This window comes from Petaurus breviceps, unplaced genomic scaffold, assembly GCF_028583685.1.
Source record: "Petaurus breviceps papuanus isolate PSGF00001 unplaced genomic scaffold, PetGlider_PUasm1.0 185, whole genome shotgun sequence".
In the NCBI taxonomy this organism is placed as follows: Eukaryota; Metazoa; Chordata; class Mammalia; order Diprotodontia; family Petauridae; genus Petaurus; species Petaurus breviceps.
The window spans coordinates 42064881-42077032 of NW_027185797.1; the positions used below are offsets into that span (position 1 = coordinate 42064881).

At 51.3% G+C, this 12152-nt stretch overlaps 1 protein-coding gene across 1 annotated transcript in view; it reads right to left on the reverse strand.

Annotated features, from left to right (window-relative positions):
* Positions 1-6: 6 nt before the first annotated feature.
* Positions 7-12152, reverse strand: part of ZC3H4 (zinc finger CCCH-type containing 4) — a 30433-nt gene continuing 18287 nt past the window's right edge. The window contains 8 exon segments of the mRNA XM_069089108.1: positions 7-1584; positions 2481-2729; positions 4102-4426; positions 4428-4482; positions 4675-5039; positions 10516-10625; positions 11060-11171; positions 11809-11922. Coding sequence (XP_068945209.1) covers positions 59-1584; positions 2481-2729; positions 4102-4426; positions 4428-4482; positions 4675-5039; positions 10516-10625; positions 11060-11171; positions 11809-11922 — 2856 coding nt within the window. The 3' untranslated portion in view covers positions 7-58.

Consider the following 12152-nt stretch of genomic DNA (forward strand, 5'->3'; position numbering starts at 1 on the left):
ATGTGGCCATGAAATACAATCACAGGATGGGGGGAGGGGGATGGGGTCCAGGTTAATACTACTGGCAGAAGGGGGATGCAGTGGGGTCAAAACCTTTAAAAACATCTTTGAGGGACCCGGCATCCTGCTCGCTCTCTCGGGAGGGGCTGTTGCCAGCGAAAGGGCTCCCAGGGCCAGCCTTGGACGCCTGCTTCACGGTCCCAAACAGGGTGGGCACAGGCAAGTTGTGGAGGCCGGGCTGGGGGGCCCCCTCCTGAGAGGGTGTGGCTGAGGGGGCGGTGGCAGGGGTCGGGGGTGCCTTGGGACGCGGCCGATTATAACTGTTGTACCTGTCCGTGGCCGAGGGCTCCGAGCCCGCTTTGCCCGCCTCCGGCTGTTCCAAGGCTGACTTGCGGATGAACGGAGGCTCTTTGGCCTTGGCCGCTGAGCTTTTGCCGTTGCCGTCAGGACCCTTGGGTTGAGCACCCCCTTCGGGGGCTGGCTCGGCCACTTTGCTGCCAGAGTTCGGAGTCCTCGGGTCATAAAGACTGATGCCACTTAGCACGCTGCTCTGCCCACTCCCGCCACCTTGGCTGACCCCCCCAGCTGCCAGGACCCGCGGGTCATAAGGGGCGATGGCTGGAGGTGAAGCCTCGCCAGAGGAAGTAGGGGCTGGCGCGGCTACCTCAGGAGCGCTGGGCTTGGTGGCACGGGACGAGGCAGCGTCCCCGGGTTTTTGTAGCCGGGGGTCGGCGGGGGCTTTGCGCACTCGGGGGTCACTGGGCTTATCGCTCGGACTAGGTGCCGAGGGGCTGGACGCATTGACGGTCTTGAGGATTCGAGAGAGCAACTCAAAATCCGGCAGGTTGGCAGCAGAGGCAGTGGGAGCAGAGTTGGGGTCTGAGGGGGCCACCCCACGCTGCCGGGGATCTGAGGGCCCGGCAGCAGGGGACCGGTGGAGGCGGGGATCAAGGGCAGGCAAAGACTGCAGGGCGGCAGGAAGAGAGGTGGCAGAGTCTTGTTTGGGGACAGGTAGCGGGATGAGGTCCTCAGGGTTCCAAAGCACAGTGCGAGCAAAGCTAGGCTTGTTCAGGGTGACATCCTTCTTGATATGGCTAAACTGCTGTAGCTGCAGCCTGGGATCCCGCACGGGGGTCCCTGGCAAGGCATCCAGAGGAATGGTCACTGCTTTTTCCCTCAGAGCCCTCTCCCCTTCTTCTTCTTCTGGGGGCCCAGACCCCTTCCCACCACTGGTACAAGCTGGGCTTGGATGGAGTCCATCAGGCTTGGAGGCGGGAAGGGAGCGGGCCAGCCGGGGGTCCGAGGGCCCCGAATCCCCAGAGCCCGAAGGGCCGGGAGCGTCGGGGTGACGAGAGAGCCTCGGGTCCCTGGCAAGGCGTGGGTCCGCAGGTCTTCCCCCGGCAGCAGGTCCCTTCTGGAGGCGGGGGTCGCCCACTGCTGGCAGGGACCCTGTGCTGCCTCCGCCTACGTCCCCACCGGGCACTGGGGGCCGACTTGAGGTCTGCTGCCGCAGGGTTCTAAGGATAGAAGTGACGCTGCTCCCCCCGTCATCCTCATCACTGGAGTACCAGTTACCCGTGTCACCTGTGAGAGAAAGAGACATCAGAAAGCGGGCGTCGCTCCCTCCCCCCGTACACCTGCTTTTCGGCCAATGTGCACATCCCTACAATGACTGCCCCCCCCCCCCCGGCAGAGGTAACAAATGCCAGGCAGCAGAATAAGGTCCGTGCAGGCCGTGAAGTCAAGGGGAAACAGGCGTCCAAAGCCTTCAGCCTGTCTCCAGGGCACCTACTCTTGGAACTGCATTAAACTCATTCCTCTACTACTCACGACGAGGGTGTAGCAGCAGAGAGCCTTGGCCCAAGAAGACGGGCTGCGGGCCCAGCTCTCACTTGCCACAGCCTGGCTTGGACAGTGAAAGAGTCACAGGAAGACCCCTTCAGGTGGAGGGGGGGCGGAAGGCACTCTGTAAACACCAGAGTTCCAGAGCAGGGCTCTGCCCGGCTGCCACTCACCTGCTCCCACAAAGGCCCATGTCTCCCTCTCCGCCCCCCGCCCACCCCGACAGCAGCATTAGGACTCCCTGAAGGGCTGTGAGTGGGCCTCAGAGGGCGACGTGCCTAACAGCAGGTGACTGTTCAAGGGACTGAAGTCAAAAAGCAATGGTGAGACCCCAAATAAACGTCTGTCTCTATCACTCGGGCATCCTCTGAGACCTCTTTGAACCCTAAATCATACTTCAGCCTTCACTGACTCTTAGGGCACCAGGTGCTACGACTCAACTGTCCACTGTATGATCTGTGTGAAAGCGCCTGACAAAGTAGAAGGCTCGGGGTCCTAAGTCTTTGCCCCCATCCACACAGGCTGCAGGACGCTGGCTCCGGCCACGCCACAGCGACCACAGTGAAGGTGCGCTTTGCAAGCAGCCTCCCTGTGGCCCAGGGCCCTGGGCCGGAGCCCTGGGGCACAAACACACTTGCCTTCCTCATTCTCTCGCTCCTGCTTGCTGCTCTCAGCTAGCCTCCTTGCCCTTTCTTCTTCCTGCTGCTTCTGCCGGATGCGCAGGTATAAGGCCCTCTGGGCAGAGGGGAGGAAGTCAGGGACACTGGTGGCGGGCTGCTGTCTCCCAGGCGGCCCTGCTTCGAGGAAGCCATCAGGCTCCAGGGGCTGCTCTGGGAAAACGTGCTCTCCTGCCTCGCCTTCCATCTCCTCATAATGTCCATAGTCCTCTGCTGGGGGGAATAACCATGGGGCGAATTATTAATCTTTGGGAGGCAGCTAGGAGCTGTATTCCTCGAGGAGATGCCCTCACCAGTGAGACCACAGACCCACTGAAGGAGGCCTTGAGGGAATCAGTTTGAACTCCAAAGCCATTCCTGCCCATGGATTCCCAACCCTTGAATTTCCAAAGGAGATACAACAATTGAGTTCTTTCTTCCCCTACTCTTGACCAGAGTCTGCTCCCTCATGCAGCTTTAGGAGAAGCCCATGTAAGCTCTTTGATGGGAAAAAGGGAGAAGAGAGGGTCAGACTGCAAGGTGTCTGGAGTAAGAGCACCACCCTAACTCTGACTTGTCCAAGAACAGGCTACAACAGGGGGAAGCAGCAGGACTGGGTGGAGCTGAGGGACAGACAGTCGGCTGCTAATGGCTTTAGGAAGAGTCACAGCAAGCTGGAGAGTGCCTTAAGCAGCTGGATCCAGGTACTGCCGAGGGAGAGCAGCCCCAGGTGTTCATACAAAGAGCTTTCTCCTCTGCATGCAGAGAAAGAGTGTTTTCTTCCTTTGGTATTCACTCTAAATGGAGAGATCACTTGGGAATTGGAAAAGCAGGTTGTTTTCCACTCATGGAATCAATTGAAAAAAGAAAGTCAGAAAGTAACGGCTGGGTTCCTTCTACCAGAGCTCATTAACACGGCCGCCGACCCTGGACCAAGCACGGGGCCAGGCAGCCGGCATACACTTAATGAATGCTGACTAATAGATATGGGCTTGTTAAAAATAATACGCATTTCACATTTAATACTGAAACAGTGAAACTTCAAACATGCATGCTTATTTTGCTCCAAGAATTCTATCTCTATGTCGTACGAGGAAAATGCTGAGAACGAACAGATTGTTTCTGCTGATAAAAACAGATTCGCTGCCTGTCGCTTGGGAGTGGCTGCAGCCCCACCACCCGTGAGGAGTGCTCTGAGCCAGTCCATTTCTGGGGACTGCTGACGGAAGGGCGAGAGACACCACCCACGGATTAAGCCGCAGCGGCCTTGGAGCCAAGCAGCCGGCGGCGTGGGCAAGCTTTCCATGGAGGGACGAGGAAAAGAAAGCAAAGCCCCAAGCCTGCAGACTGCAACAGGCACAAGCCCAGTCGATGCACAGAGAAATGCTGTTGTCAGCTGACAGTCATCACCATAAGAACTATAACAGAGACATGCCAGGGAAAGGCTCCCATCACCTCTCAGCTCTTCTTCAGTGTGTTAGTAGATGCTAAGATGTCAAAGCAGGAAAAGTCTCCCTTCCCAATGATTCAAACCAAATGGAATCCTCCCGTGCAGGTTCCCCCAGAGCCCAGCTGCCAACCCCCATCCCAGGAAAGCACGTACCTGCCTCCCCCATTAGTCCAGGGTCCATCTCCATGCCCTCTTGCTGCTGGTAAAAGTTCTCATAGAAGTTCTGGGCTGGTGGAACAGGGGGCATCATTCCGGAATGTGGGGAGTCTCCAGGACCAAAGGGCATCATTGGTGGGCCCCCAGGACCCATGGGAGGGCCAGGATTCATCCCAGGACCCATTGGCATGTCCGGGTGCATGTCGGGGTGCATGTCCGGGTGCATGTCGGGGTGCATGTCCGGGTGCATGTCGGGATGCATGTCCGGGTGCATATCGGGATGCATGTCAGGATGCATTGGTCCTGGCATGGGCCCGGGGGGGGCCCATGTTGGGCCCAGGACCCATTGGCCCAGGGGGCCCTCCAGGCCCAGGGAATCTGGGGGGAGGTGGAGCAGGGTGTCTAAAAGAAAACACAAAATGGGATTTTGATTCTACTAACTTCCTCTGTCACTCTACCATTGTCTCTCTTGGGTCGAGGAGGTCATCTATTTGGTGAGTGGTGTCAAGGAGGCCCAGGTCCCAGGCTGCACCCTCCACCCAGAGCTCCCACTTCCTGCTCAGCACTCACCTCACCCCCAGCTTCTCAGCCAGCTGCCCCGTGGGCCGAACAACAATCTCAAACAGCGAAGGGATCTTCTTGTTGTACATGTCCTGCTGCTGCTGCAGCTGCTGAGGAGAGAGGGGCTCGTGCGCTGGCATGGGCATGGGCATCTGGGGGGGCCCTGGTGGGGGGGGCGGGGGTGGGGGTGGGGGGCCTCCAGGCATGGGCCTTCCATTGGGAGACGTTGGCGCTGGGGGGACAGGAGGACGCGGCGGGGTGGGCAAGAGGCCGACACCGGGGGGAGGCTTGGGGAGAGGGTTGATGCCTTGCTTTTTCAATTCTTCCACTTCCTTCTCATCTTCCGCACCGGCTTCTGCATCGTCCGCTAACATCTAACAAGGAGAGGTGGAAAACAGGTGTGAAGGTAGGACAGAGGTGGCAGCATTTAATAAGGGATTTTCTTGAGGCATAACCGGAATAAAGTCAAGAAACCATGGTCCTGAAGAAGTCACTCTGATATGAGAGATACTTGCCCTGACTTAAGAGAGAAAAGACCCAAACTGGAGAAACGAAAGCCATGCTAAGTGAATGAAGAGCCACCAGACAAAACTAGGTGGATGGACCACTCTGCCCCGAGCTGACCAGTGCCCGGGACCCTGAAGAGCAGATGTGAGGATCAGACCGTGGAGCTGGGGGAGCTAGAGCCAGAGCCAGAGCCGGGGCCGGGGCCGGGGCCCTCTTCAGCAGTCCTTCCCAGCCAAAGCCCTTCCGTGACTGAGGGACAGGCCTCTGCTCGGCCTTTAAGGCCGGTTCGGTCTGTGGTTCCTACTTCTCTTTCTACTCCCCCCCTCTCTTGTCAAACCATTCCCTGGAGATTTCCTCTGGCTGGAGTGGTCCACCAAGCAGTTCTCACCAAGTCCCTGAGAGGTGCTAAGGGGCATAACAAAGACAAAACTGAACTGCCCCTGCCCTCTCCACTGGGAAACAACACATACCCGCTTAAGTGAACACAAAATATACACACAGGAAACACTAACCACTTTTTTGGGGGGGTGGAAAGCACTAGCAGCTTAAGAGAGAAGGGTCAGGAAGCAAGGAGAGAGACCTGACGCAGGAAGCCTCATTAGGAGCCTACGGGAATAGTTCAGTAAGAAGTGACAGGGGTCTGAAAGGGATGGCCAGCTGACGTGCATGGAGGCAGAAGCGTGAGATTGGAAACAATCAATAATCCCACATAAATCATCAGCATTTCTGTAAATTGTCAACAAAACCAAACAGCAAGAGACTAGAAAGCTGCATTGAAAATAAATTCAGAACGTAGCAAATACAAGTCCACCCACCAAGAGTCCCACAAGAACTAGATGACGACAACTACAAAATGCTCTTTATAGAAACAGACATAAATAATTGGGAAAATATTTATTGTTCAAGGGTAGACTGAGCCAATACAAGAAAAGTGACAATATTAACTAATTAATTTACTTATTCAGTGTTTCACCAATCAAACAACCAAAGAATTCAGAAACTCAAAAAAGTGGTAACAAAATCCATCTAGAGGAATAAGAAACATGTGGGAAGAAGAGAGGCCCTCGAGGTGTCAGGTTACAAAGCAGCGACCACCAAAATGACTGGGCACTGCCCCAAAGACCAAAATGTTAGTACTTGGACCAGAGTAGGCACAGCACAGAGAGAAGCAAACAAACCTAGAGGACAAATGTCTAATTAATGAGAAGTATTATCATGATCATAAGTAGAACAACATGACGACAAACATGATAGTGTGATAAATCATGTGATTTATCATGTATTGTTCCATAGAATTCATGTAATAAATGATCTGTTAATTCTTAAATGTAATGATCAGTTATTGTTACCATTATTTATCATTGGTACAGACAACACAGAAGCAGACAAACCTGGTATCCTAATGTTTTAAACCCGAAGACTCCAGCTTCTAGGATACGAAGAACTTACTCTTTGAGGAAAACTGTTGCAAAAACTAGAAAGCAATGTGGCAGAAAGTAGGTGTAACCCAACTTCCCCCACCATACACCAAGAGAAGTTCCAAAAAGGTACATAACCTAGCAATAAAGGGTGACATCAAAAAAAACCAAAGAAATTACCTTTCAGATCCATGGAAAAGCAAAAAGTTAATAACCAAAATAAGGAAGGAAAAGATCACACAAAAAAATTAAATGGGTAATACTAACTATATAAAATTTAAAAGTTCTGTACATGTAGCTAAACACAGAAGGGAAGCAGGAACCACAAAAAAAAATGTTTGCACTAAGTTTCTCTGATTAAAGTCTCTTTAGTAAAATAAACAGGAAAATTATTCAAATGTATAAAAGCCATTCCCTAATTGATAGTTGACATTTTCTTAAGGAAGAAACCCACACAACTTCTAGGCAAATGAAAAAATGCTCCAAATCATAAATTGGAGAAACCTGAATTAAAGCAACTCTTATGGTTCTACGTCACATCCATCCAACTGACAAAGATGAGAAAAAGGAAAATGACAAATGTTGGAGTGGCTGTAGGAAAACAAGCAGATTAATTCTACTTTTGCCTATGGGGTCAATGAGCTCATTTGATACATGAGCAGTACCAAAATGACCAAAACCGCACCTTCTAACCCCAGTATGGATGGGGAGAATGCTGCCCCAGCATCCCAGGGCCGGTGGAAGTGTGAACTGATGCAGCCATCCCGGGAAAAAATGCCCCCAAAGTTATTCAACTCCACATACCCTTTGAACCAACAGTACCAATAACTAGACCTATACCTCAGGGATCGAAGGAAAAAGAAAAGGACGGATGTCGATGAAAATATCTGTAGTTGGTGTTTTGTTTTTTAAATGATGTTACAGAACCAGAAACTAAGAGGGCATCCATCTACTGGGAATGGGTAAGCAAACTGGAGCATATGAATGTAATGGACATTTGTTATACCACAAGACATGATGAAAGAGACAGTTTCAAAGGAACCTGGGAAGATTTCCATCAACTGACACAGAATGAAGTGAGCAGCACCAAGAGAAAGATTTATACAATGACAACGGTTGTAAGGAAAGCACGGAGAAGCTCATCAATGCAAGGACCAGCTACAGCCCCATAATAAAGACTGCTACCCGCCTCTTGGAAGGGAAGTGACAGACAAAGGGCACAGACGGAGACATTCATGTTTTGGACGTGGCCAATTTCAGAATTGCTTTTGACCATTCATATCTGCTTTTGGGTTTGGTCTTTTTTTTTTCCAATAGGGAGGGGGGAGGTAGAAGGGATAGAAAATAGATTTTTAATTTAAAAAATGAAGTTAATTTATTTTTCAATGACAGGACTTGAAAATCTTTTTTAAATGATGTAAATGATGTGCAAGGGAAGAATAAAGAAGACGGAATGATTCTGAGGTTGTGAGTTTAGGTGACTCAAGGATGGTGATGGCCAATTCTGAGGTTGTGAGTTTAGGTGACTCAAGGATGGTGATGGCCCCAGTCAGAAAGAGGGAAGTTAAGAAGACAGAAGGATTTGGGGAGAAAAGGAATGAGTTTTGTTTCAGACATGCTGAAGCCAAAGAGAAATACCCAATAACCAAATGGTGACCCAGAATTAGAACTCAGGAGCAGATTTTAAAAGCGGTGACTTCTGAGAGGGGCCTTCGAGGAATGGAGGGTTTCTATGGGCAAATATACCCAGGGAGGAGGATCCCAGGAGAAAGGGAATGATGTAAACCAAAGCATGGAGGCAGGGAGGCACGCGTAGTGTTTCTGCAAACAGCAAATACCAATTCCACGAGCAGGCCAGCACCGCTCTTGGTTTGGGAAGGCTCACCTTTTCTAGGTGAGGCATAAACGGCCTGCCTCCCAGTTACCTTGCACTTAAGTTTCCTTTTAAATTCCAGGAGACTCATGATCAAAGATGCCAAGGAGAAAACTCATGGGCTCTGAATATAGATTGAAGCACACTTTTCTTAACTCTCTTTATTTTCATTGTCTTATTTCATTTGTTTTTTCTTTTGAAAATGACTTCACCATGTATAATCAACATCAAACTGCTTGCCTTTTCAAGGAGGGGGAAGAGAAGGAAGGGAAAGAAATTGGAACTCAAATTTAAAAAAAAAATGATTGTTAGATCTTTTTACATGTAATTGGGAAATATTTAACAAAATAAATAAATAAAAATAATTTTAAAATAAGTAAATTTCCTTTTAAATAGCAACTAAGCTTATTTTTTTCCCCTTTGAAGATTATCATCCTTTGAGGATCTACCCACTGACTTCACAGATTCTATTTGGCTGAGTTTTCCATTGGGGCAAGGCATTTCTTAACAAAGTTTAATTTTTCCTTGACTAGAGTGTGAACCTCAAACGAAAGAGACTGACTCTGTACTCCTGGCAGTAAAAAAACAAGATCCACCCCACTCGTCAGAGTTACTTTGGGTCCAGAGCTGGGACTGTGGGGTTTTTAAGATATAAGAACACTGGAGAGCACTGCTCTGTAAAATCCCGCTCCAAGAGCTGGGACTGCTGCTGTTTGTCTCTTGGATCACACAGCAGGTGACTGGGGGCTCCTGATGAAATCAGTCTCCTGGAAGTACTGAAGGGAACAGTCTGCTGCCCCAGCAGAAAACCCTGCTCTAAAATAACATGACAGCAGAGATTCTTAAGGAGCTCTGAATCCACACAATCAGTGAGACTGGCCTTTCATGACAAACATGTCTGTTGCCCAAGTGGTACTAGGAGTAGCTACCATCTGGCAAGCCTTGTAGCATGTAAGAGGAAGCATCTAGAACAGGCCTGCCTGCTCTAGAGAAAGGATAGTTTACATTGTGTGGGTAAAGCTGAGGAGCTAGTTCTGACTATTTAGAGAACACAGATCTTTCCAGGAGAACTCAAGTTTCATTTCCAAAGATGTCTCTCTTTTCTACTAAAAAACACCCCGGTAAAGCATCAGGAAAGAGCTGGTCTTTTACAAAGATCTACCGTTAACCCTCTGCTAGGCACTGTGCCAAGTATGGGGGATACAAAGAAATAGCAGACTGTGCCTGCCATCGAGGTGCCCTACTGGAAAACACGCAAGACAAACACAGGAGCCTGCCCTAGGCGCTGGGAGATCAGCAGAGGCCCCCTTGTGCCCTCCCTACTCTGTCCATTCTGTACACCATTGCTACAGTTTCTGACCCTTTTCAATGGCTAATGTTAAACTGATTTTGATTCATCACCATTTCACCTCTTCCCCAACTACCTGGCGTCCCTGCCTCCGCTCCATCCCTCCCCACTTGGCTATCAAAATGACCTTTCCAAAGATGAGACCTGACTGCTTCATTCCCCCCATTCAATAAACTCCAGGGGATGGATAGAAGAGGCCAGAGTCACCGAATGGCAGAGGGTGGGGCAGGCAGGTTAGGAAGGGCTTTCAATGCCAAACTGGAAACCATTCTCTCTAGCTGCCCCCTAGCCTAGGACACTCTCCCTCCTCCTTTTTCCAGCTTCCTTTCAGTCCCAGCTCTGACCCCTTCATCTCTAGAAAAATGTTCCCACTCCCCCTGATTGCTAATGCCTTCCCTCTGTTAATTCATCTCCTATAAATCTTGTCCATCCACAGCTGCTGGCCTTTGTCTTCCCCATCAGACTGTGGGCATCTGGAGAGCAGGGACTTTACCTTTCTTAGCAGAATGCCTAGCACAAAGGAGGTGTCTAATAAATCTTTACTGCCTGACTCCCCCACACCCCCCGTCCAGCCCCCCCCATCACAGCACCACCTACACGCCAAGCTTCCAATTCCAACTATGGGACATCAAAGGATCCATTTCTAGACCATGCCTGGCTTCTTAGCTGGTCAGCCTCCAGAGTCTGTCCCGCCTCATGTTTACCTTGTCCAGAAGCTCCCTTGTCTCTTCAGTGAGGGGGTCATGGGAGAACATGCAGTCGTCACCATTGATACAGTTTCCAGTCGTATGAAAGAGCTTACAAGGAAAGTCACGTTTGTAGAGGTCAAGGCAAAGTCCTCTGATGTCAGAGCAGGGAGGGTGGGAAGGGGGGCTGGCCTGATCGCCACCTTCCTCAGACAAGGATACAGCAGGGTCTCCCTGCAGGCTGCCAACCCAATGAGCTTCCAGGTGCCCACAGGCCCTCAGCAAACCAGATGCCTGGTAATTCAGAGGCCACCTAGCAGAGCACTGTACAGGGAAGCACCAGTAATCACTCCCAAAAAGGAGGAGCACATACTGGGCTGCCTCCCAGCCTGACCTTGGGCAAGCTGGGTCAACAGGCCTCAGGCACTGTCCATGCCTGAGGTCAGACTTGGTGAGGTCTAGAACAAGAGGGGAGAGAAGAGCAGGCTCTCCTCCTGGGGCTCATCAGGGCCCAGGGCCTCAGGAGGGGCACATTACCCAACAACCAAAGCTCAAAGGATATCATGCATGTACGGGCAGTTCTCTGCTCTGGCACAAAAGCCTGTGATGTAAAACTTGCATAGTTCACGCTTCTTTGGCAGCTCGATATCATGGCTAAAATTGCAATGTTCTCCCTGCAGAAGGACACAGAAGGGCAGTGTGTTCATGTGCGCAGCGTGAGGGGCGTCCCAGCCCACAGTCTGCCCTCCACCCCAGGTCTGCCCACTCCTGACGGTTCCTTCACTCAAAAGGCCCTTTGCCAAGATTAAAAGTAACATCGCTAGGGGCCGGACAGGTAGCACAGCGAGTAAGAGCACTGGTTCGTGTCGGTATGACGTGGAGATCGAATCTGGGCTCAGACACTTAGCACCCACCCAGAAACACCTGGCCGTGTAACCTTGAGCAAGTTACTTAACCCCAGTTGCTTAGGGGCGGCCAGGTGGCTCAGCGAGTAAGAGCACCGGCTCCAGCGTCGGGATGACCTGGATCAAATCTGGGCTCAGATACTTAGCACCACACCCAGAAATAACTGGCCGTGTAACCTTGAGCAAGTTACTTAACCCCGATTGCTTTAAAAAAAAAAAATAACATCGCTGTCACCTCACGGCTCACCGACACAAGGTCTAGGGACAGAAGCGTGCATGGGAAGGAAGTTGTGTGTGGTCTCAACTGAGGTATGTACTCAGCTTCCCAAGGAGGATGCCAATCACTCTAAGTGCAGCCTGGACCCACTGTCCCCCTAGTCGATTCTGCAGGAGGGGCCCAACTTACCCAAGTGCATCGGCCTTCCACAAAGTACTTGCAGATGACCTTTCCCTTCTTGTCTGACTGCTGGTGGGGCTTGTCATGGTCATTCCTCCGATAGCTGCCACCGCCACCACCATCCTGTTAGAGCCACAGGGAGGTCAGGGGGGGGGGGGGGGAAGCCACAAGGGCAGACCCGGAGAGCCCAAGGATGAGTGGGAATGAGCGGGTCCTGACCTCTCCTGAGATTTGCTCTGCCCCCCCTTCAGAAAGCTTCATGCTAGGACAGGGCTCCTGAGAGAGCTCATTCCAAATGAACTTCCTGGACACACCAAAGTGTCACCAAGATAACTGGGAATACCCTCAGAAGA